The sequence below is a fragment of the Bombina bombina genome, chromosome 7 (genome assembly GCF_027579735.1).
Source record: "Bombina bombina isolate aBomBom1 chromosome 7, aBomBom1.pri, whole genome shotgun sequence".
NCBI classification, from domain to species: Eukaryota; Metazoa; Chordata; class Amphibia; order Anura; family Bombinatoridae; genus Bombina; species Bombina bombina.
In genome coordinates, this window is record NC_069505.1 from 590,891,793 (window position 1) to 590,914,546 (window position 22,754).

The window sequence follows — 22,754 nt, forward strand, 5'->3', positions numbered from 1 at the left end:
ACACCGTTGGAGAAAGTAATTTATCAGGTAAGCATAAATTCTGTTTTTTAGTACTTAAGGACATAATATTTATCTTTTATTATTTATTTATAATGTTTAAGCCCAATGGTATTTAAAGGGTAAGTCTCTTTGACCACCACGGAGCAATTGAGAAAAATAGTGTCAACTGATTAAAAGGCTTTGACTCACCTGCATTGACAAGAACATGTGTATCCCACCTGAAGAAATGACTTCCAGGATGAGATAGGAAGTACAATTAAGTACAAACGAATCACAGGTAACCTTATGGGATTTAAGAAGCACATCACATAGTATGCAGTATCTTGATAAAGCCCCACAACTTAGGGGTGAAACGCGTAGAAGGTGATAAGCATACTTTGTGGAAAACTGTGAGAATTGGAGTTCATCCTAAATGCCTGGACTCTGCGTACTGAGTATCTATGTGCAGAGACTGAAGTTTTTTTGACGGCTGGGAGGTAAAAAGTGACCATACTAAGACTTGCGCGAGTGAAGTTCGTCACCAAAGAGACCCGGTATCTTGAGACGCACTGAGTACAGCATACCGGAGCCATTGGGGAACAGCCGGACGAGACATCCAATGAAGAGCAGGTGAGACCGTGTGTGATTAATAGCACAGGGTTCCCTGCATTGTTAACGTCTGGTATAAACAGAGAAGACTGACACGCTTTTAAAAAATCCTGTGAGAGAGGCGATACTATGGGAAAGAGACTTTTTTAGTTCACCCAAAGTGTTTTGCTTTGGAAGTACATCTGGAAAGAGGTGGTGATTGGATAACCAAGTTGTTATAGACTATTGCATATTATTTACAACGAGTGAAAGCTGATATTTCTTGAACTGACTAATAACGAGTTTGCATTACTGTTTTTGCAATTCAGCACTTTGCACCGGTGTCTATATGCTGAACAGCTCTTGTATTTAATCCGTTCAGTGAGATAAATTTATACAAGTTCAAGCCTACCTATAAGAGTGGAAGGGGCACTTTATTGTTGAATTATAACAAAAACTACAGTGTAGTTAAGTTTGTAGATTGTGTGAGTGGTGATTGAAACTGTTTTTGGGCCAAAACGTATGATTGTAATCTGTGAAGATATTTAAACTATGTTTTAATGAAATGTTAATTTACATTATATTATATTTAATAAATTAAGTTTTTAAAGAGTTGACTGCATCGAGTAAGAATTTTTCAAATACCAATATTTAGGATATTTAACCCACAGCTTTTTAAGCGCCACCTTAAAATTCTAATTTATTACTCTCTAGTTGTATAGCTACCTAGGAAGGAGGTAGCTTCTATTAGGTTGGCCAGTTGGGAAACACAGCGCATCACTTCACAGTAATTCTATGACATTGAGGAAACTCATTGCTCTATGTGTTTAGAAGCCATTGTGGAACCCCCACTTACATTGTGTACCTCTTGTACTGAAAGGGCCTTACACTGTAAAGAATATATTTTAGGAAATTAAAGTGTGTCTAAGGATGATTCTCAATCTGAAGAGAATCAGGATATGCCATCCAATTCTCCCCAAGTGTCACAACCTTTAACACCCACCTAAGCGACGCCAAGTACCTCTAGAGCGTCTAGTTCTTTTACTCTGCAAGATATGGCTGCAGTTATGTCAACTACCCTCACAGAGGTATTATCTAAACTGCCAGTTTTACAGGGTAAATGCAGTAGGCCAGGTATAAACGTTAATACTGAACCCTCTGATGCTTTATTAGCCATTTCCGATGTACTCTCACAGTGCTCTGAATTGGGGGTCAGGGAATTGTTGTCTGAGGGAGAACTTTCAGGATCAGGGAATGTGTTACCTCAGAAATTTAAACTTGAACACCTTCGCCTGTTACTCAGGGAGGTTCTAGCGACTCTGGATGATTGTGAACCCATTACAATTCCTCCAGAAAAATTGTGTAAAATGGATAAATATCTAGAAGTGCCTACTTACACTGATGTTTTTCCGGTTCCTAAAAGGATTTCGGAAATTGTTAAAAAGGAATGGGATAGACCAGGTATACCGTTCTCTCCCCCTCCTAATTTTAAGAAAATGTTTCCTATATCAGACACCATCAGGGACTCTTGGCAAATGGTCCCTAAGGTGGAGGGAGCAATATCTACTCTAGCTAAGCGTACAACTATACCTATTGAGGACAGTTGTGCTTTTAAAGACCCTATGAATAAAAAGTTAGAGGGTCTTCTAAAGAAATTATTTATTCACCAGGGTTTCCTGTTACAACCTACTGCCTGCATTGTTCCAGTAACTACTGCAGCGGCTTTCTGGTTTGACACCCTAGAGGAGTCTCTGAAGGTAGAGAAGCCCTTAGAGGACATTTTGGACAGAATTAAAGCTCTCAAGTTAGCTAATTCCTTTATCACAGATGCTGTTTTTCAAATTGCTAAATTAGCGGCAAAAAATGCAGGCTTTGCCATTTTGGCGCACAGAGCGTTATGGCTAAAATCGTGGTCTGTTGATGTATCATCAAAATCTAAACTTTTAGCTATTCCTTTCAAGGGTAAGACCCTATTTGGCCCTGAATTGAAGGAAATCATTTCGAATATTACTGGAGGTAAGGGTCACCTCTACCTCAAGATAAGTCTCTTAAGATGAGGGGTAAACAAAATAATTTTCGTTCCTTTCGAAATTTTAAAGGAGTACCCTCTGCTTCCTCTTCCTCCACTAAGCAGGAAGGGAATTTTGCTCAATCCAAGTCTGTCTGGAAACCTAACCAGGCCTGGAATAAAGGTAAACAAGCCAAGAAGCCCGCTACTGCTACCAAGACAGCATGAAGGGGCAGCCCCCGATCTGGGACCGGCTTTAGTAGGGGGCAGACTTTCTCTCTTTGCTCAGGCTTGGGCAAGGGATGTTCAGGATCCCTGGGCATTGGAAATTGTGACCCAGGGGTATCAGCTGAAATTCAAGGATTTTTTGCCAAGAGGGAGATTTCATCTTTCACGTTTGTCTGTAGACCAGACAAAAAGAAAGGCGTTCTTACGCTGTGTAAAAGGCCTCTATACCATGGGAGTAATTTGTCCAGTTCCAAAGCTGGAACAGGGACAGGGGTTTTACTCAAATCTTTTTGTGGTTCCCAAAAAAAGAGGGAACTTTCAGACCTATTTTAGATCTTAAATGTCTAAACAAATTTCTCAGAGTCCCATCGTTCAAGATAGAGACTATAAGAACAATCTTACCTATGATCCAGGAAGGTCAATACGTGACCACCGTGGACCTGAAGGACGCATACCTTCACATTCCAATTCACAAGGATCATCATCAGTTTCTAAGGTTTGCCTTTCTAGACAAACACTATCAATTTGTGGCTCTCCCCTTCGGGTTGGCCACAGCCCCAAGAATTTTCACAAAAGTGTTAGTGTCCCTTCTAGCGGTTCTCAGGCCGCGGGGCATAGCAGTGGCGCCCTATTTGGATGATATTTTGATCCAGGCATCAACCTATCATCTGACCAAATCTCACATGGACATTGGGTTGTCGTTTCTAAGAACTCACGGTTGGAAAGTGAACATAGAAAAGAGTTCACTGGTTCCACAGACAAGAGTTCCCTTCCTGGGGATTCTGATAGACTCGGTAGAAATGAGAATATTTCTGACGGAGGTCAGAAAATCAAAGCTTCTAAATACTTGCCAAGCAATTCACTCCATTCTTCGGCCATCAGTGGCTCAGTGTATGGAGGTAATTGGATTAATGGTAGCAGCAATGGACATCATCCCATTTGCTCGCTTTCATCTCAGACCACTGCAGCTGTGCATGCTCAAACAGTGGAATGGAGACTATGCAAATTTATCTCCTCGGATAAATCTGGATCAAGAGACCAGAGACTCTCTTCTTTGGTGGTTATCTCCGGATCATCTGTCCCAAGGGACATGCTGCCGCGGACCCTCATGGGTAATAGTAACAACGGACGCCAGTCTTCTAGGCTGGGGCGCAGTCTGGAATTCCCTGAAGGCTCAGGGTGTTTGGACTCAGGTGGAGTCTCTACTACCAATCAATATTCTGGAACTGAGAGCGATATTCAACGCACTTCAGGCGTGGCCTCAGTTGGCTTTGGCCAAATTCATAAGATTCCAGTCGGACAATATCACGACTGTGGCATATATCAATCATCAGGGGGGAACAAGGAGTTCTCTAGCAATGATAGAGGTATCAAAGATAATCCGATGTGCGGAGACTCACTCTTGCCATCTATCAGCAATCTATATCCCAGGAGTAGAGAACTGGGAAGTGGATTTTCTAAGTCGTCAGACTTTTTATCCGGGGGAGTGGGAACTCCATCCGGAGTTGTTTGCATCATTGATTCATCAATGGGGCACACCGGAATTGGATCTGATGGCATCTCAACAGAATGCCAAACTTCCAAGTTACGGGTCCAGGTCAAGGGATCCCCAGGCTGTACTGATAGATGCTCTAGCAGTATCTTGGTCATTCAACCTGGCTTATGTGTTTCCACCATTTCCTCTTCTGCCTCATGTGATTGCAAGAATCAAACAGGAGAGAGCTTCAGTAATTCTAATAGCGCCTGCATGGCCACGCAGGACTTGGTCATATCTAGTGGACATGTCATCTCTGCCACAGTGGAAACTACCATTGAGACAGGACCTTCTCATTCAAGGTCCGTTCCAACATCCAAATGTAAATTCTCTGCAGCTGACTGCCTGGAGATTGAACGCTTGATTTAATCTAAGCGGGGATTCTCTGAGTCGGTCATTGATACTTTGATTCAGGCTCCCAAGTCTATCACGAGAAAGATTTACCATAAGATATGTCGTAAATATCTTTATTGGTGCGAATTCACTCATCTACTCATGGAGTAGGGTTAGGATTCCTAGGATTTTGTCCTTTCTCCAAGAAGGATTGGAGAAGGGATTATCAGCTAGTTCCTTAAAGGGACACATTTCTGCTTTGTCAATTTTACTGCACAAGCATCTGGCGGATGTCCCAGATGGTCAGGCTTTGATCAGAATCAAGCCGGTGTTTAAACCTATTGCTCCGCCATGGAGTTTGAATTTAGTTCTCAATGTTCTTCAAGGGGTTCCGTTTGAACCCATGCATTCCATAGATATTAAGCTGTTATCTTGGAAAGTTTTGTTTTTAGTTGCTATCTCTTCTGCTCGAAGAGTTTTCTGAGCTTTCTGCGTTACAATGCGATTCGCCTTATCTTATATTCCATTCTGATAAGGTGGTTTTGCGTACTAAACCTGGATTCCTTCCAAAGGTTGTTTCAAATAAGAATATTAATCAGGAAATTGTTGTTCCTTCCTTGTGTCCTAATCCTTCTTCTAAGAAGGAACGTCTGTTGCATAACTTGGACGTGGTTCGTGCCTTGAAGTTTTACTTACAAGCGACCAAGGATTTCCGTCAAACATCTTCTCTATTCGTTGTTTATTCTGGAAAGCATAGGGGTCAAAAAGCTACGGCTACCTCTCTTTCTTTTTGGCTGAAAAGCGTCATCCGCCAAAAAATTACGGCTCATTCCACTAGAGCTGTGGCTTCCACATGGGCTTTTAAAAACGATGCTTCTGTTGAACAGATTTGTAAGGCTGCGACTTGCTCCTCCCTTCATACTTTTTCCAAATTTTACAAATTTGATACTTTTGCTTCTTCTGAGGCTATTTTTGGGAGAAAGGTTCTTCAAGCAGTGGCGCCTTCCATTTAGGCATCTGTCTTGTCCCTCCGTGTCCTGTTGCTTTGGTATTCTATCCCACAAGTAAGGATGAATCCGTGGACTCGTCGTATCTTGTAGAAGAAAAGGAAATTTATGCTTACCTGATAAATTGATTTGTTCTACGATACGACGAGTCCACAGCCCGCCCTGTCATTTTTAAGACAGATTTTATTTTTCAAAACTTCAGTCACCTCTGCACCTTTTAGCTTTTCCATTCTCTTCCTAAACCTTCGGTCGAATGACTGGGGGTGGAGGGAAGGGAGGAGCTATATATACAGCTCTGCTGTGGTGCTCTTTGCCACTTCCTATTAGCAGGAGGATAATATCCCACAAGTAAGGATGAATCCGTGGACTCGTCGTATCGTAGAAGAAATCAATTTATCAGGTAAGCATAAATTTCCTTTTTGTGCTCAACTGGTAATTAGCCCATAATGTGCAACAATTAACATAAAATAATTCAATTGTCTTAAACTTTATAGATAATACAAGACATTGGTACCATACAAAATTAAATAAACTAAGATAAGTTTACTTTCACAAGCAAATGATATACTGATGTATCCATATTCCCAAGTGTCATATTCAGTGTTTAAAAAAATATTAAACTATAAGTAATCTTATATTGGTTAGAAAAAAAAATCTATGATGTTGCTAGAAAAAGGTAGAGGGGGAACAAATTATGTGTCGTTGATGCAAAAGTTAAAGGAGAAAAAAAGGAGCATAACCCATATAATACAATGGAAAAATTAGACATGGAGCTTATCAAATTCATATAATTGTCTAGAAACAGATAGAAATGAGAACTAATAGTTGCCATATTTTAATTCAAGATATACGTAAATTATAACCAGGGGTGACTGTGTTTTAAGTGTAAATATCCAGTAAGCTTCTTTTTTTTTTTTACAAAGAAACCCTTCTCTGTTTCCCTGTCTTAGTATGAACCTGACCTCTTACACAATAGCCTATTCAAAATCCCATGTGTTCAGTTGAAGAATATCAATAAAATGTTGTTCTAGCTCCAAATAAGGGATCTCCCCATCTAAATAATAGAGTCTCCTTAGAAGTAACCATCTTCCAAGGAGCTTTTGACTCCAGACATTGTATAATGTGTCCCAGTTTTACTATTCTGGAAGTTCTGCTTTTAATAAACAGGAATGCACTAGGAAGCATTCCTGTTTTATGGTATCCACCATGCCACAATGTAAAAGTTATCTTTACTTGAACACATATTGATCTGTAAGGTTGTGTTAAAGCTTGTCTGCTACACCCTTCACTAATTCACCTGCTATATCATTTTGAAATGCACATGCATGATTAATTTTATTTCTGAGCTTTCATTTTAAGGTGTCAGAGTTGTTTCGCAGTGGAAAGCCCATAGAGGCTCTGTATCAGACAGAGAGGGAAGAAGAAATGGAAAGGTAATGATTGGTTAGTGTAATCTCAATTGTTGACTCCCTAACATTCCACCCCTCTTTCTCTTTATTATATGTGACACTTTATTTTTTATTTATTTTATACTTCATTTTAACTTATCTTTTACTCCATTTTGTTTCCATTTTTTTCTCTTTACGTACAGGGGCTGATTTAACAAGGGCCGAATGTCCCTGTTTCCGAAACAGGAGTTAAGAAGCTGCGGTCTTAAGACCGCTGCTCCTTAACTCGTACACCTCCTCTGAGTCGGCGGACATCAGTCTGCCTGATCACATAAGATCGGGATGATTGACACCCCCTGCTAGCGGCCGATTGGCCACAAATCTACAGGGGGCGAAATTGCACAAGCAGTTCACCAGAACTGCTAGTGCAATGATAAATGCCGACATTATGCTGTCGGCATTTATCGATGTCCGTTTGCACTTTGTTAAATCAGCCCCACACTCTCTAAAATTTGGAGTTTATTAAAACTTCTTGTTTGACAGATTTTTTTCACAGATTTTTTCCTCTCTACTACCGATTTACCTCTTTCTTTCTTTACCCATTTTTGGGCAAGATTACGAGTGGTGCGTTAACAGTTACGCAAATCTATAATGGTTTTATCGTGGCTGGTTGCATACGTCAGGTTTTCCTCTCGTATTACAAGTTGAAAGTAATTGCGATCGCTTGAGCACAATCTCGATTTATGCAAGAATGATTACCACGTCCTCAGAGCTCTGGTTAACTGTTTCGCAAAACAAAAAAAGTGTCACAAAACACATCAAAAATACATTACAAAGTACAGTTACACTCATAAGACCAAAATCTAATAAAAAATATAAAAAAATATAGAGATACATACATATACATGTCTATAGATGTATTTATGTATTTATATGTGTATATATGTGTTTACAGACATATATACACATGTAAACAGATGTATACACATGTATATAGACATATACTGTATATAAGTGCGTTGGAGCCCTTTACAGTTAAGTAGATGAAAACATGTAAAAACATATTTATGCAATATTTATAATTGATAACGTGTTATACTGCGTATTTACTATAACTATTTCACATTCAAATGTTCTACACTTAGGGGAATATGTTCTATATATTTGTAGATAAATATTCCTATATATATATATCTCTGTATATATCTATACCTATATATAATCATCTATATATATATATATATATATATATATATATATATATATATATATATATATATATATATATAGGCATATATATTTGTGCAAAATACCATCAGATGTATATATAGAAATATGTATTTATGAAGAAAAAGAACATATTCTTCTATGTGAAGAACATTGGAATGGGAAATAGACATATTTTCATGTAGGGTTAATGCACTTTAGAATATGGGATTGTGTTTGCGTGCAAGTAGGGTTTAGGTTGACTTCTATGGAGGAATAGGTTATCATGAGCGCAATATCCTTAGTTCGGCTTTTAAGTGCACAAGCGAAAACAATTTACTTTTAACTCATAATGCAAACACAACCCGACATGCAAAAAAAGCTTAATTCTAGCGCAGTTAATGCTCGAGCAGGAGCATTAAATAGCACTCCGCTTGTAATATTGCCCTTTATTTATTTTTGTCTCGTTCATCAGTTACATTGACATTTACAGCTGATGTAATGAAATTTGATAATTTGACACAGCTCTGCAACAGTTTGAATCCTATATTACTATTCTCTAAAATTCTTAGATTCTGTTGGATTAAACCGGATCAGAATAGCACACCTTCACAAAAATATATCTTTTCTTTTACAAGATACGACGAGTCCACGGATTTCTTCCTTACTTATGGGATATCGCCTCCTGGTCAGCAGGAGGAGGCAAAGAGCACCACAGCCGAGCTGTATATATAGCTCCTCCCTTCCTCCCGTCATTCTCTTTGCCTGTGTTAGTGATAGGAGAGAGGTAAAGTGAGGTGTTAGTTTAGATTCTTCAATCAAGAGTTTATTATTTTTAAAATGGTACCAGTGAGTGCTATTTTACTCAGGGGTAAAGCTACAAGCTTTTCAACAATGGGAATTGAGGAGATTCTACATTTCTCTGTGTCTCCCATACTGTTGCTGCCCTGCTGATGGTCTTAGCAGATATTATCTAAGGCCCTGTTTGTCCCCACAGATCTGCATGAGGTGATGAAAAAGGGACCTCTTCTTCGTGTGGGACAGGTACAGACTGCACCAGCATTGAGGTATGTACAGTCTTTTGATTCTGGGGAATCGATGCAAGCTCAGAACAGACTGGCCATTATTTTCTGCAACAGGAAGGGGTAATCAACTTGCAAGTGTGATGATATGCATGGATGTTTTTCCCCCTTGTATTATATGTGCTGACATGTTAGGGTAACCTAGGAATTCAGCTGTGAGATGTAGCGGGCTCTTTATGTTACTAGCCCGGTCACATTGCGGGGCACATTGCATGTGGGCTTGACGCTGGGGACAGTTTCGGGAGTCTTATTCCGGTGCTTATACCTTAGCATGGATAGGCAAGGGGGCACATTCTTTATTCAAACGTGACATATTTGGATAAGAGACGTTCAATTCCTGAGTCGTTTTCACTACGACATTTGTAGGCCATGAGGTTCTCCTTATCGGAGTTAGACTACCGCCCACAAAGGGCGGGGCTTAACGTTGCACGCTTAATCGCGCAGTTGGTGTTGCAGGTTCCGACAGTGTACCTCGAGGCTCTGGTGTTTTCCTAAGTCCGCTTGTTTTATTCAGCAAATTCACAAGCGGTCTTAGGCACTCAGTCAGGGAGTATTATTGGTTGGCTCGTGGGGACACGTAGGCGCCGCAGCAGAGCTGTGGCGTGGTGCAGTGATTTATTTTGACATAAGTTTTTTAGAGTGTACTCTTATAGGGGTGATCTTCTGAAAGTCCCTATAGTGATACCTTTTATTGCATTAGTTGGTTGCGGACCATTAAAAACTAAACAGTTTTAATTTTAAAGACACAGTACACTCGTTTGCAAAATTATTTATAATAATATAATAATGTTCTTTTTTAATTGCAGTACCACGACCAATATTGCTTGTTTTTTTGTCATGGCTGACCTTCAGGAAAGTACATGCTCTATGTGTTTAGATGCCAATGTGGAACCCCCTCTTACTTTTTGTCCCTCATGTACTGAGAGGGCTTTACAGTTTAAAGAACAGATATTCTTTAATGCAAACTTATCTAAGGATGTTTCTCAGACTGATGAGATTCAAGGTATGCCGCAACTTTCTCCCCAAGCGTCACAGCCTTTAACGCCCCTGCCCAGGCGACACCGTGTTCTTCAAATGCGTCTGCTTCATTCACTCTGCAGTATATGGCTGCAGTTATGTCATCCACCCTTTCAGAAGTGTTATCTAAGTTGCCAGCATTGCAAGGCAAACGCAGTAGGAAAGAGGCCTATGCGGTCCCTGCGACTTCTGATGCCTTGTTGGCGATCTCCGATGTCCCCTCCCAGGGATCTGACTTGGGGGGCATGGAGGCTCTGTCTGAGGGGGAACTGTCTGACTCAGGAAGTGCATTGCCCCCGACAGATTTGGACGTAATGTCCTTCAGGTTTAAACTTGAACACCTTCGTCTTTTGTTACGAGAGGTTTTGATGACTCTGGACGATTGCGACTCTATTGTGGTCCCACCAGAGAAATTGTGTAAGATGGACAGATATTTGGAAGTTCCTTCTTATTCAGACGTTTTTCCGGTTCCTAAGAGAATTTCGGAAATTGTTACAAGGGAATGGGAAAGACCGGGTATCCCGTTCTCCCCTTCCCCTATTTTTAAGAAGATGTACCCTATAGCTGACACCGTTCGGGACTCTTGGCAAACAATCCCTAAGGTGGAGGGAGCTATCTCTACCCTGGCTAAGCGTACGACTATCCCTATTGCGGACAGTTGTGCTTTCAAAGACCCCATGGATAAAATGTTGGAGGGTCTTCTCAAAAAGCTATATGTTCATCAAGGGTTTCTATTACAACCGACAGCCTGCATTGTAACAGTCACAACTGCGGCTGCCTTTTGGTTTGACGCTCTAGAAGAGTCTCTTAAGACTGAGACTTCTTTAGAAGAAATAATGGATAGAATTAAGGCCCTTAAGCTAATTCTTTTATTACGGATGCCACCTTTCAGATCGCCAAATTGGCGGCTAAGAATTCAGGATTTTCCATTTTAGCGCAAAGAGCCTTATGGTTAAAATCTTGGTCTGCGGATGTGTCCTCTAAATCAAAGCTCTTGGCGATTCCTTTCAAGGGTAAGACCCTGTTCGGGCCTGACTTGAAGAAGATCATTTCTGACATTACGGGAGGTAAGGGTCATCTCCTCCCTCAAGACAAAACATCTAAGCAAAGGGGAATCCCCTCTTCCTCTTCCGCTAAACAGGAAGGGAATTATTCACAAGCCAAATCCACCTGGAAAACTAACCAGGGTTGGAACAAGGTTAAACAACCCAAGAAGCCTGCTGCTGCTACCAAGACAGCATGAAGGGGTGGCCCACGATCCGGTACCGGATCTAGTAGGGGGCAGATTTTCTCTCTTTGTCCAAGCTTGGATAAGAGACGTTCAGGATCCCTGGACACTAGAAATCATGTCTCAAGGGTATCAGTTGGAGTTCAAAAATTCCTTCCCCAGAGGAAGGTTTCTTCTTTCACGATTGTCTGTAGACCAGATAAAAAGAGAGGCGTTCTTACGTTGTGTAAGAGACCTCTTCGCCCTGGGAGTAATTTGCCCCGTTCCAATACAGGAACAGGGACAGGGGTTTTACTCAAATCTCTTTGTTGTTCCCAAAAAAGAGGGAACGTACCGACCCATTTTAGATCTCAAAAGTCTAAACAAGTTTCTCAGAGTTCCATCTTTCAAGATAGATACTATTCGGACAATTCTTCCATTGATTCAGGAGGGTCAATATATGACTACCGTGGATTTGAAGGATGCATATCTTCATATTCCTATCCACAGAGATCATCACATGTTCCTAAGGTTTGCCTTTCTGGACAAACATTTTCAGTTTGTGGCCCTTCCTTTCGGTCTGGCCACAGCACCCAGAATTTTCACAAAGGTTCTGGGGTCTCTGCTGGCGGTTCTTAGCCCACGGGGCATTGCAGTGGCGCCTTATCTGGACGATATTCTGATCCAGGCATCGTCTTATCAGCTGACAAAGTCTCATACCGACATTGTGCTGTCTTTTCTAAGGACTTACGGGTGGAAGGTGAATCTAGAAAAGAGTTCACTAGTTCCACAGACAAGGGTTCCTTTCCTGGGAACTCTAATAGACTCTTTAGCTATGAAAATCTTTTTGACGGAAGTCAGAAAGTTAAAGATTCTGAATACATGCCGATCCCTTCAGTCCAATCCTCGGCCGTCAGTGGCTCAGTGCATGGAGACAATTGGATTGATGGTGGCAGCAATGGACATCATTCGGTTTGCTTGTTTTCATCTCAGACCTCTTCAACTGAGCATGCTCAGTCAATGGAATGGAGATTATGCAAATTTGTCTCCTCAAATAGATCTTGATCAGGAGACAAGAAACTCTCTTCTTTGGTGGTTGTCGCCGGATCATCTGTCCCAAGGGACGTGCTTCCGCAGACCCTCATGGGTGATAGTGACAACGGACTTTAGCCTGATAGGATGGGGTGCAGTCTGGAACTCCCTGAAGGCTCAGGGTGTGTGGACTCGGTCGGAGTCTCTACTTCCCATCAATATTCTGGAGTTGAGAGCCAAATTCAATGCGCTTCAGGCTTGGCCTCAGTTGGCCTCGGACAAATTCATCAGATTCAAGTCGGACAACATCACGACTGTGGCTTAAATCAATCATCAGGGAGGAACAAGGAGTTCCATAGCAATGACAGAAGTATCCAAGATAATTCAGTGGGTGGAAGCTCACTCTTGTTATCTGTCAGCAATCTACATCCCAGGAGTGGACAACTGGGAGGCAGATTTTTTGAGCAGACAGACGTTTCATCCGGGAGAATGGGAACTCCACCCGGAGGTCTTTGCCGACCGGATTCTCAGATTTGGCAGGCCAGAACTGGATCTCATGAAGTCTCGTCAGAATGCCAAGCTTCCGAGATACGGATCCAGGTCCAGGGATCCTCAGGCTGAACTGATAGATGCCTTGGCAGTGCCTTGGTTGTTCAACCTAGCTTATGTGTTCCCTCCATTTGCTCTCCTTCCCCGGGTGATTGCTCGAGTCAAACAGGAGAGGGCTTAATGTTCTTCAAGGGGTTCCGTTTGAACCTATGCATTCCATAGATATTAAGTTGTTATCATGGAAAGTTTTATTTTTGGTTGCTATTTCTTCTGCTCGCAGAGTTTCTGAGCTTTCAGCATTACAATGTTATTCTCCTTATCTTATTTTTCATGCTGATAAGGTAGTGTTGCGTACCAAACCCAGTTTTCTTCCTAAGGTTGTTTCCAACAAAAATATTAATCAGAAAATTGTTGTTCCTTCATTGTGTCCTTATCCTTTTTCAAAGAAGGAGCGTCTGTTACATAACTTGGACGTAGTCCGTGCCCTGAAGTTTTACTTGCAGACGACTAAGGAATTTCGTCAATCATCTTCATTGTTTGTTGTCTTTTCTGGGAGACATAGAGGTCAAAAAGCTACGGTTACCTCTCTTTTTGGCTGAAGAGTATCATCCGTTTTGCTTATGAGACTGCTGGACAGCAGCCTCCTGAACGAATTACAGCTCATTCCACTAGGGCTGTGGTTTCCTCATGGGCATTTAAAAATTATGCTTCTGTTGAACAGATTTGCAAGGCTGCAACTTGGTCGTCTCCTCACACTTTACAAATTTGATACTTTTGCCTCGTCCAAGGCTGTTTTTGGGAGAAAGGTTCTTCAAGCAGTGGTGCCTTCCGTTTAGGTTCCTGTCTTGTCCCTCCCTTTCATCCGTGTCCTATAGCTTGGTATTGTATCCCATAAGTAAGGATAAAATCCGTGGACTCGTCGTATCTTGTAAAAGAAAAGGAAATTTATGCTTACCTGATAAATTTCTTTCTTTTACAATACGACAAGTCCACGCCCCACCCTGTCGTTTTTCTTTTTGTTAAACTTCAGTCACCTCTGCACCTTGGCTTTTCCTTTCTCTGCCTAACTTCGGTCAAATGACTGGAGTGGGAGGGAAGGGAGGAGCTATATATACAGCTCTGCTGTGGTGCTTTTTGCCTCCTCCTGCTGACCAGGAGGCGATATCTCATAAGTAAGGATGAAATCCGTGGACTCGTCGTATCGTAAAAGAAATAAATTTATCAGGTAAGCATAAATTTCCTTTTTTTTTTTTTTTTGTTTGTGTTGTATTTCATATTAGTTATTAGGTTAGAGTCAAAGTAATCAAAGGAACCCAAACTGATTAAACCCTTTGCTACAGTTTCAGAGAAAAACTTGGTCAGAAATATTGAAGAATTTTTATCATTTTTGCTATCACTCTGTTTAAACAGAAATAGAGCCTTGTTTTTTTTAGTAGACAACCCAATGTATTGATCTAGGCAAATTTTGTTATATTTAATGCCACTGTTTTGCCACAAAATGCAATCATATTTAAAAAAAAAAGTGTTTACTTTTTCACACTGAAATTATTTGCACACAACTACAGCAGTTATGAGACACATGGTTGTAAAAGTTTATCTGGGATCTCCTTTGTTCAGAAATTGCAATTTTTTTTTAGCAATTAGAAGGCCGCTAATTGCAGCTGTACACCACACTTCTGAAATTCCTGGCAATGAAGGGGTTAATTAGTTCGCTGGTAAGGGTAATAGTATTTTAATCCAGGGATTACCCTCCCACCTGACACTTCCCATCTCCCCAACTTCCACCCAAGCAGCTCTCTCCCCTCCTATACCCACACTCTTCACCTGCCAGTATAAAGTTTTTTTTAATACATTTTATTTATTTTTATCCATTTTAGGATCCCCTCTTACCCTCCCACCTCCCTTTTCCATCCCCCTTCTAATGGAGTCCGCTAATTTAAGTACTAGCAGCCAGTTTATAGGTTTTTTTGTAATATAGTATATGTATCCCCCCACCCTGATTCAATATTTTTTCAGTAGCATCCACTCTCTCCCTTCTATTTTTTTTTTTGTAGTCAGGGTGCCGCCCTCTCTCCACCACTGTGCCACCCCCCCTTCTCCCTCCATACCTCCCAAACCTCCCACTAGCACATACAGATCAAGATTACAGACAGTGACACAGGCTGTAACGATCAGGCATCTACCTCATTAGGGAACTGGAGTACCGGTGCTGGCTGCTGTAGCTTCCTGCAGCTGCGATTAATATATACGTTATGTGGTACAAGGGGCAAAGTACCACATGACGTATAGATACGTCTTTTTGGGTCAAGGGGTTGAAGGAGACATTTACATTTCTCTGTACCAGTACTTATCTTAAAGGGACATAAAACAAGTTGGGATAGAGACAAAATATATGCAAAACAGAATGAGAAGCAGTCTGCCAGGAACGAACAGCAGCATCAATAGCTTGTTCTATGGCCCGGTTGCCACCTGGTAGTAGCTTCTTTCTGCCCAATTGTGCTTTTCACAGAGGAAAACTTTCCTGTAGTATATCAGTCTGATCCCGCCGACATGGTCAGTCCAGCCCCGAAATACCAGGCAATTCTCCTCTGAACAAGGAACATGACAACCCCAGACGATCGTTTTGGCCTCCTTTGGGCCTCGTCAGTGAGGTGCAGCCATATCCCTCTAAGCACATTGGGCAAGGAGTCCACGTCTGGTTTCCACCATCACCCTTAGGGAGACTATTCCCAGGGTCATATTTACATATGCAAAACAGAATGAGAAGCAGTCTGCCAGGAACGAACAGCAGCATCAATAGCTTGTTCTATGGCCTGGTTGCCACCTGGTAGTAGCTTCTTTCTGCCCAATTGTGTTGTCATGTTCCTTGTTCAGAGGAGAATTGCTTGGTATTTCGGGGCTGGACTGACCATGTCGGCAGGATCAGACTGATATACTACAGGGAAGTTTTCCTCTATGAAAAGCACAATTGGGCAGAAAGAATCTACTACCAGGTGGCAACCGGGCCATAGAACAAGCTATTGATGCTGCTGTTCGTTCCTGGCAGACTGCTTCTCATTCTGTTTTGCATATGTAAATATGACCCTGGGGATAGTCTCCCTAAGGGTGATGGGGGAAACCAGACGTGCACTCCTTGCCCAATGTGCTTAGAGGGATATGGCTGCACCTCTCTGACGAGGCCGAAACGATCGTCTGGGGTTGTCATGTTCCTTGTTCAGAGGAGAATTGCCTGGTATTTCAGGGCTGGACTGACCATGTTGGCGGGATCAGACTGGTATACTACAGGAAAGTTTTCCTCTGTGAAAAGCACAATTGGGCAGAAAGAAGCTACTACCAGGTGGCAACCGGGCCATAGAACAAGCTATTGATGCTGCTGTTCGTTCCTGGCAGACTGCTTCTCATTCTGTTTTGCATATAGAGACAAAATGTAATAGGCAAAATATAATAATATGTACTTTAATTACTTTACCTGCAAATGTATACTGCAGTGCCTAGCCATTAACCCTTTCATTTAAGTTTCTGAATTGTAAAGCTCTAACTCCCCCCACATTTCCTTCTATGGCTGTATCTATGTGTAATGCTGTTTACTGAATCTATTTTTACAGAGTTAAGGAATTAAGGGTTAATCTCATTTCTTATGTATTTGTAGCCTGCTTATGATACTTATACAACCTTTTATATAAGTGTCAATAAATAGGCAGTTTAGTATGTTAACCCTTGATAACATATAAGAGCAGGTCATATATTCACATAGCCCCAAGCGCCACAAAGGGTTAATAGAATAATAATTGTTATCAACACTGGTTAAGGATACAGGTAGGAAACCACAGGAATAGAAATCAGGCTACAGGTATGTGGATTACTATTAAGACTGTTAGAATAATACAAATTACATGTTATAAGTTGTTACTTTAGACTTGTAGCAAAATAACTTACATTTGTCACGCAATATTGCTTATAGTGTAGTTACCGGTGCTGGGATCCCAGATAGAGCAGGCTCTGCTCAGAGGAGACACACTGTTATGGCGGCTGATGCAGTCTGCAGGTCTGTTTGTGATCCAGGCTGTGAGAAAGGTGTCAGTGAAAAGCAGAGCTGCACACAGCTGATTGCAGCTACTGAGTAAATGAAAATCCTAAATGCTCAGAAAATGAGAAGGCAAGTCTTGTACTTCAGTTAATACAAATGAATAGGCTTTAGGTGCTGTATTCCAGAGAAGTGAACACATGCCACAATAACAAGCAACTAAAAGTTATCAGAGGTGTGGTTAAATAGGCAGAGTGAGAAAAAGGTGCATGCCTCTAATTAAAGGGACAGTAGCATGACAGTACCCCCCTCACAAGGAACGCCAAAGGTTTTCACGGAGACGGCCTGTCTGGATTGCGACGATGGAATAGAGATACCAGACGGTTGGCACGAAGATTAGTCAAGGGCTCCCACGAACCTTCATCATGGGGGTAGACCTTCCAATGAACGAGATATTCAAGAATATGCCCACGACGTCGTGAGTCCAGAACTTCAGAAATCTCATATTCTGGATGATCCGAGAGATCAACTCGTGGGACCTGCAAAGGCTTACCCCGAATTTGATGGTAAGGCTTTAGTAAGGAGACGTGGAAAGTCGGGTGTATACGGATAGTTGATGGGAGGCTGAGAGTCACAGCATTTTTATTCACTATTTCTCTTGTTAAGTGTATTCAGTCCACGGGTCATCCATTACTTATGGGATTATATCTCCTTCCCAACAGGAAGTTGCAAGAGGATCACCCAAGCAGAGCTGCTATATAGCTCCTCCCCTCACATGTCATATCCTGTCATTCTCTTGCAACTCAACTAGATAGGACGTTGTGAGAGGTCTGTGGTGTTTTTTATACTTAGTTTATTTCTTCAATCAAAAGTTTGTTATTTTAAATGGCACCGGAGTGTGCTGTTTGTTCTCAGGCAGTATTTGGAAGAAGAATCTGCCTGCGTTTTCTATGATCTTAGCAGAAGTAACTAAGATCCACTGGCTGTTCTCGCACATTCTGAGGAGTGGGGTAACTTTCAGAAAGGGAATAGCGTGTGGGGAATCCTGCAAACAAGGTATGTGCAGTAAATTATTTTTCTAAGGAAAGGAATTGACTAAGAAAATACTGCTGATACCGATGTAATGTAAGTACAGCCTTAAATGCAGCAGCGACTGGTATCAGGCTGATGAATGTATGTACAATAAGTAATTTTCTAAGGAATGGAATTTGACTAAGAAAATACTGTTAATGCTGAAGTATTGTATAAGCCTTAACTGCAGTAGCAGCGACTGGTAGCAGGCTTATTAATAACACTACCTAACTTTTAAAGTGTATGTTTAAAACGTTTACTGGCATGTTATTCGTTTTTTTTTTTTTTTTTTTTTTTTTTTAAATATTTATTTACGGACCAACATGAGTACAAAACACAAAATCCGCCATGCAAGGCTTAATGTAATAGCCTATTACAAAAGAAATTGATGCCTTTATCTTAACTTAAATAATAATAATAGTACATATCCTTTGTTAATGAATTAATACATATTATACTCAATGAAGGTATTTTCTATTTATTTTATGCATTTAATTAGGGAGAGAAAAGGAAAAGAAAAAGAAAAAAAAGAAAAAACAACTATATTCATTCAATTGGTAAACAGTTTGATTCAGAGTCAATTTCATATTCCTCAGTTAACTTGTCAAGGAAAGGGAGATATGTATAACTGTAGTATTGGGGGAGAAGGAGGGGAGAGGGAAGGCAGGAGGAGGGAAAGGGGGAAAAAAAAAAAAAAAAAAAAAAAAAAATCTCAGGGGGGATTTTGGTGTTACCATCGATCTAGTAACACTACTTCAGAATGCCTAAAAGGGTAGATTAATTGATCTATTTCTTCTGGTGGAAAAATCTTAATAAATGTCGACCACTTTTTGAAGAAGAGCATTATCTCTCTTTCAGATGTTAGAGTTGTGTCCATTTGCTCGATAATACATTGTTTTTTCATATAATTTTTAATTTCCAAAATACTAGGTATCTTGGGGGTACGCCAATTCTTAAGGATTAAGTTTCTTGTTGCCAAGATAGTCATATTTCTAGCCTTCAAATGTTCAATGACCATAGGTGATTCTTTGAGAAAAACAACTTCCGCCAGAGAGATAGAGAGAGGATATATCTTCAATGTTTTTTTGAGCCAAAATTCTACTCTTTGCCATAGCTGTCTTATCTTCGGGCATGCCCATAACATGTGGACAATATCAGCTGCTGGATACGCACACTTTGGACATATATTGAATTCATGGTTATGCCATTTATGTCCCTTTGATGGAGTATAATAAGATCTATACAATAGTTTGATATGTGATTCTCGCCAGCTTGCGGATAAAGTAGTTTGGGCCGTTATAGATATAGATTTTTCTACCTGTTCTATCTCCAGATTTAATTCTGGATATATGAGATTCCATTTCTGCGTTATCTGGCTTAAGTTAGAGTTTCCATGTGAGCTAGTTGCTAATTCATACCAAATTGAAACAGAGGTTAAATTATTTTTTGCAAGAATAGGCCAGCTATCTAATTTCCCCCATGTCCATACCCATCCGAATTTCTCAATAAGAGAGAAAAGGTAGTGCCTCGCCTGCAAGTAAGCAAAAAAGTCCTTATTATTCAATTGAAACTCTTGTTTTAATCTATCAAATGACTTTACTGATAAGGTATCTTGATCTATGAATTGCGTCATAAAGGTTAGACCCTTCTCCTGCCAAGTCTGAAATAATCGAGATTGTGTTCCTTGTTGAAATTCTGGGTTACCACATAAACATTGAAATTTTGGAATAGAAAGATCAATGTTTACTTTTTGTCCAAATTTTTTCCAAGCTTGTATTATTACGTATATCGAGTTAATAGATTTCACCTTCTTTGGGATTAATTGTATTGGGCAATGGATTAATGCTATGGGATTATAGGGATATAGGATATTTTTTTCAAGTTTATTGTTAGTAAAATAGTCTTTGTTCTCAATCCAGTCTATCACTATGCGTGTGAGAAAGACTAAACTATATTTGCTAAGATCAGGCAGGGCGAGTCCCCCATATTTTTTGGGGAGATAAAGTTTATCTAGAGAGATACGGGGTCTCTTGCATTTCCATATGAAGTATCTGAGAGCTCTGTTCAGTTTTTTCCAGTCTTTTACTTTTAAAATAACCGGAACGTTCTGTAGGGGAAAAATGATTTTTGGAAGTAGAACCATCTTGAATAAAGCGATACGTCCTGATAGGGATAATGGAAGATTTTGCCAACTATTCAAATACTCTATTATCTTTGATAATATGGGGGGAATGTTAAGATCATACCACTCTTTTGGATCAGCTGATATATTAATTCCTAGGTATCTAAAGTGGGAGATTACCTCCTTAAAGGGTATCAACTGCGGGGAAGCCTCATTTTTCCTAACCCATAAAAACTCTGATTTCGAGTTATTGATCTTGTAGCCAGCAAAGGACCCGAAGGAGTTAATGATCGACAGTAATCTTGGGATATTTTTTCCCGTGTCCGACATATAAATCAGCACATCATCCGCATACAAGGCGATTTTTTGCTCTAATGAGCCAATTATTATTCCCTCAATAGATTGCCTGATTTTAAGAGCTAGAGATTCCATCGCTAAATCGAATAGTAAGGGTGATAATGGGCATCCTTGCCTCGTACCTCTCTGAAGTTTAATTATCTTAGATTCTAGGTTACCAATGACCAATTTGGTAGAGGAGTTATTACAAAGATTGTCAATAAGAGAAATAAAATTGTCCTTAAAGCCAAAGTTAAACAATGTGGTTAGAATGTGTTGATGGTGTACCGAGTCAAACGCTTTTTCTGCGTCAAGCGCGATAATTGCAAGATCAGAATGGTCATATGCCGAAGTTTCTTGCAAATTACTGAAATAGTCAAGGACAAGAAACAATTCCCTAACCTTAGCCGCTAAGTTACGTTTAGAGAGGAATCCTGCCTGGTCTTTGTCAATAAGAACTCCAATCTCACCCTGGAGTCTCTTAGCTAGAATAGAAGATAGTATCTTATAATCGGTGTTCAATAATGCAATAGGGCGATAGGACTCCTTTTTCACGGGGTCCTTCCCTGGCTTCAAGATCAGAACTGTAGTAGATGCAGCAAAATTCGGTGAGACAGGTTTTTTTTCTATGTAATAGTGATTAAAAAGGTTTCTTAAGTGAGGGATTAGAATAGGAAATAATATCTTATAGAACTCACTCGGTAAGGAGTCTGGTCCAGGAGCTTTTTCCAATTTTAAATTTTTGATAGCGCCTATAATCTCTTGATCAGAGATAGGAGAATTGATTTTGGCTATTGCTTCCTCAGCTAAACATGAGTGTTCAAGCCCTCTCCAGAATAATTCTGAAGCTTCTAGGTCTGAATCCCTAAAGGAATATATGTCCTCGTAATAAACAGAGAAAGCGTCAATAATTTCTTTTGGGTCTTTAAGTATGGTATCTTGTTCAAAAAGTGAGTCAATAGTAGGACTTCCTTGCGTATTCTTAACCAATTTAGCCAGTAATTTACCTGCCTTATCGCCATATCTATAGAACTTCGCTCTGTATTTTATTTCATTTTGTACTGAAGTATGAATCAACATAGTATCTCTCACTCTCTTGGCGGAAGTATATTTCCTCCAATTTATAGGGGTAGGTTGCGCTAGGTATTTATTATAGGCGCTAGTAAGTGTTCTTAGTATTTCTTTTTCTCTATGTTCAGCTTTCCGTTTAAAATTAGCCATATATGAAATGATGTCTCCTCTAATTACTGCTTTGCCTGCCTCCCATAATAAGCTCGGGTCATTAACTGACCCTAGATTTAAGGAAAAAAAATCTGTCATTTTAGTAGACAACCAGCTTTTGAATTTAGAATCTTTCATTAGAAATTTAGGGAAAAAAAAGCGGCGAGATTTACATATTTTATTATGCAGTGGAATAGTTAGAATAATTGGAGCATGGTCGGAGATAGTAACTTGTGTTATTTTAGTTGTGGCTCCTGTTTTTAATATCTCCTCATTAACTAAAAATAGGTCAATTCTTGAGAGCGAGTTCACGCTCCTAGCTTTGCACGTAAATTCTCTTTGAATAGGATTATGAATCCTCCATATATCCTTGAGAGCCAGGTTCCTAAAGATGGCCTTAAACATTTTGTTTTCTAATTTGTCTCTTTTGGAGATATAAGTGTTGCGTACTTGTCTACATCTATCTAGGGGAATCTGTGGAGTCATGTTGAAGTCCCCTGCTACAATTATGTTGCCTTCACCAAGTTGTAAAATTTTAGTCTGTAATGATTCCCAGAATTTAGTTTCAAATTTATTAGGGGCGTAAATATTACAAAGGGTAAATACGGAGTTTGAACATTTAATTTTTAAAATCAGGATTCTACTTTCTGGATCATAGACTTCTAATAGTACCTCGTATGGGATATTCTTTCCTAATAAAATAGCTGTTCCCCTTTTTCTGCCTATACTAGGTGTAAAAAATACTTCCTTAACCCAAGAGGATCTTAGCTTTAATGATTCAATTGTGTTCAAATGAGTCTCCTGGATAAAGGCGATATCTGT

At 40.2% G+C, this 22,754-nt stretch overlaps 1 protein-coding gene across 1 annotated transcript in view; it reads left to right on the forward strand.

The window, feature by feature from the left end:
* MSH5 (mutS homolog 5) overlaps positions 1–22,754 on the forward strand; it is an 819,710-nt gene that overhangs the window by 748,797 nt on the left and 48,159 nt on the right. The window contains exon 19 of the mRNA XM_053689613.1: positions 7,037–7,110. Within this exon, the coding sequence (XP_053545588.1) occupies positions 7,037–7,110 (74 nt within the window). The remainder of the gene's footprint in view (positions 1–7,036; positions 7,111–22,754) is intronic.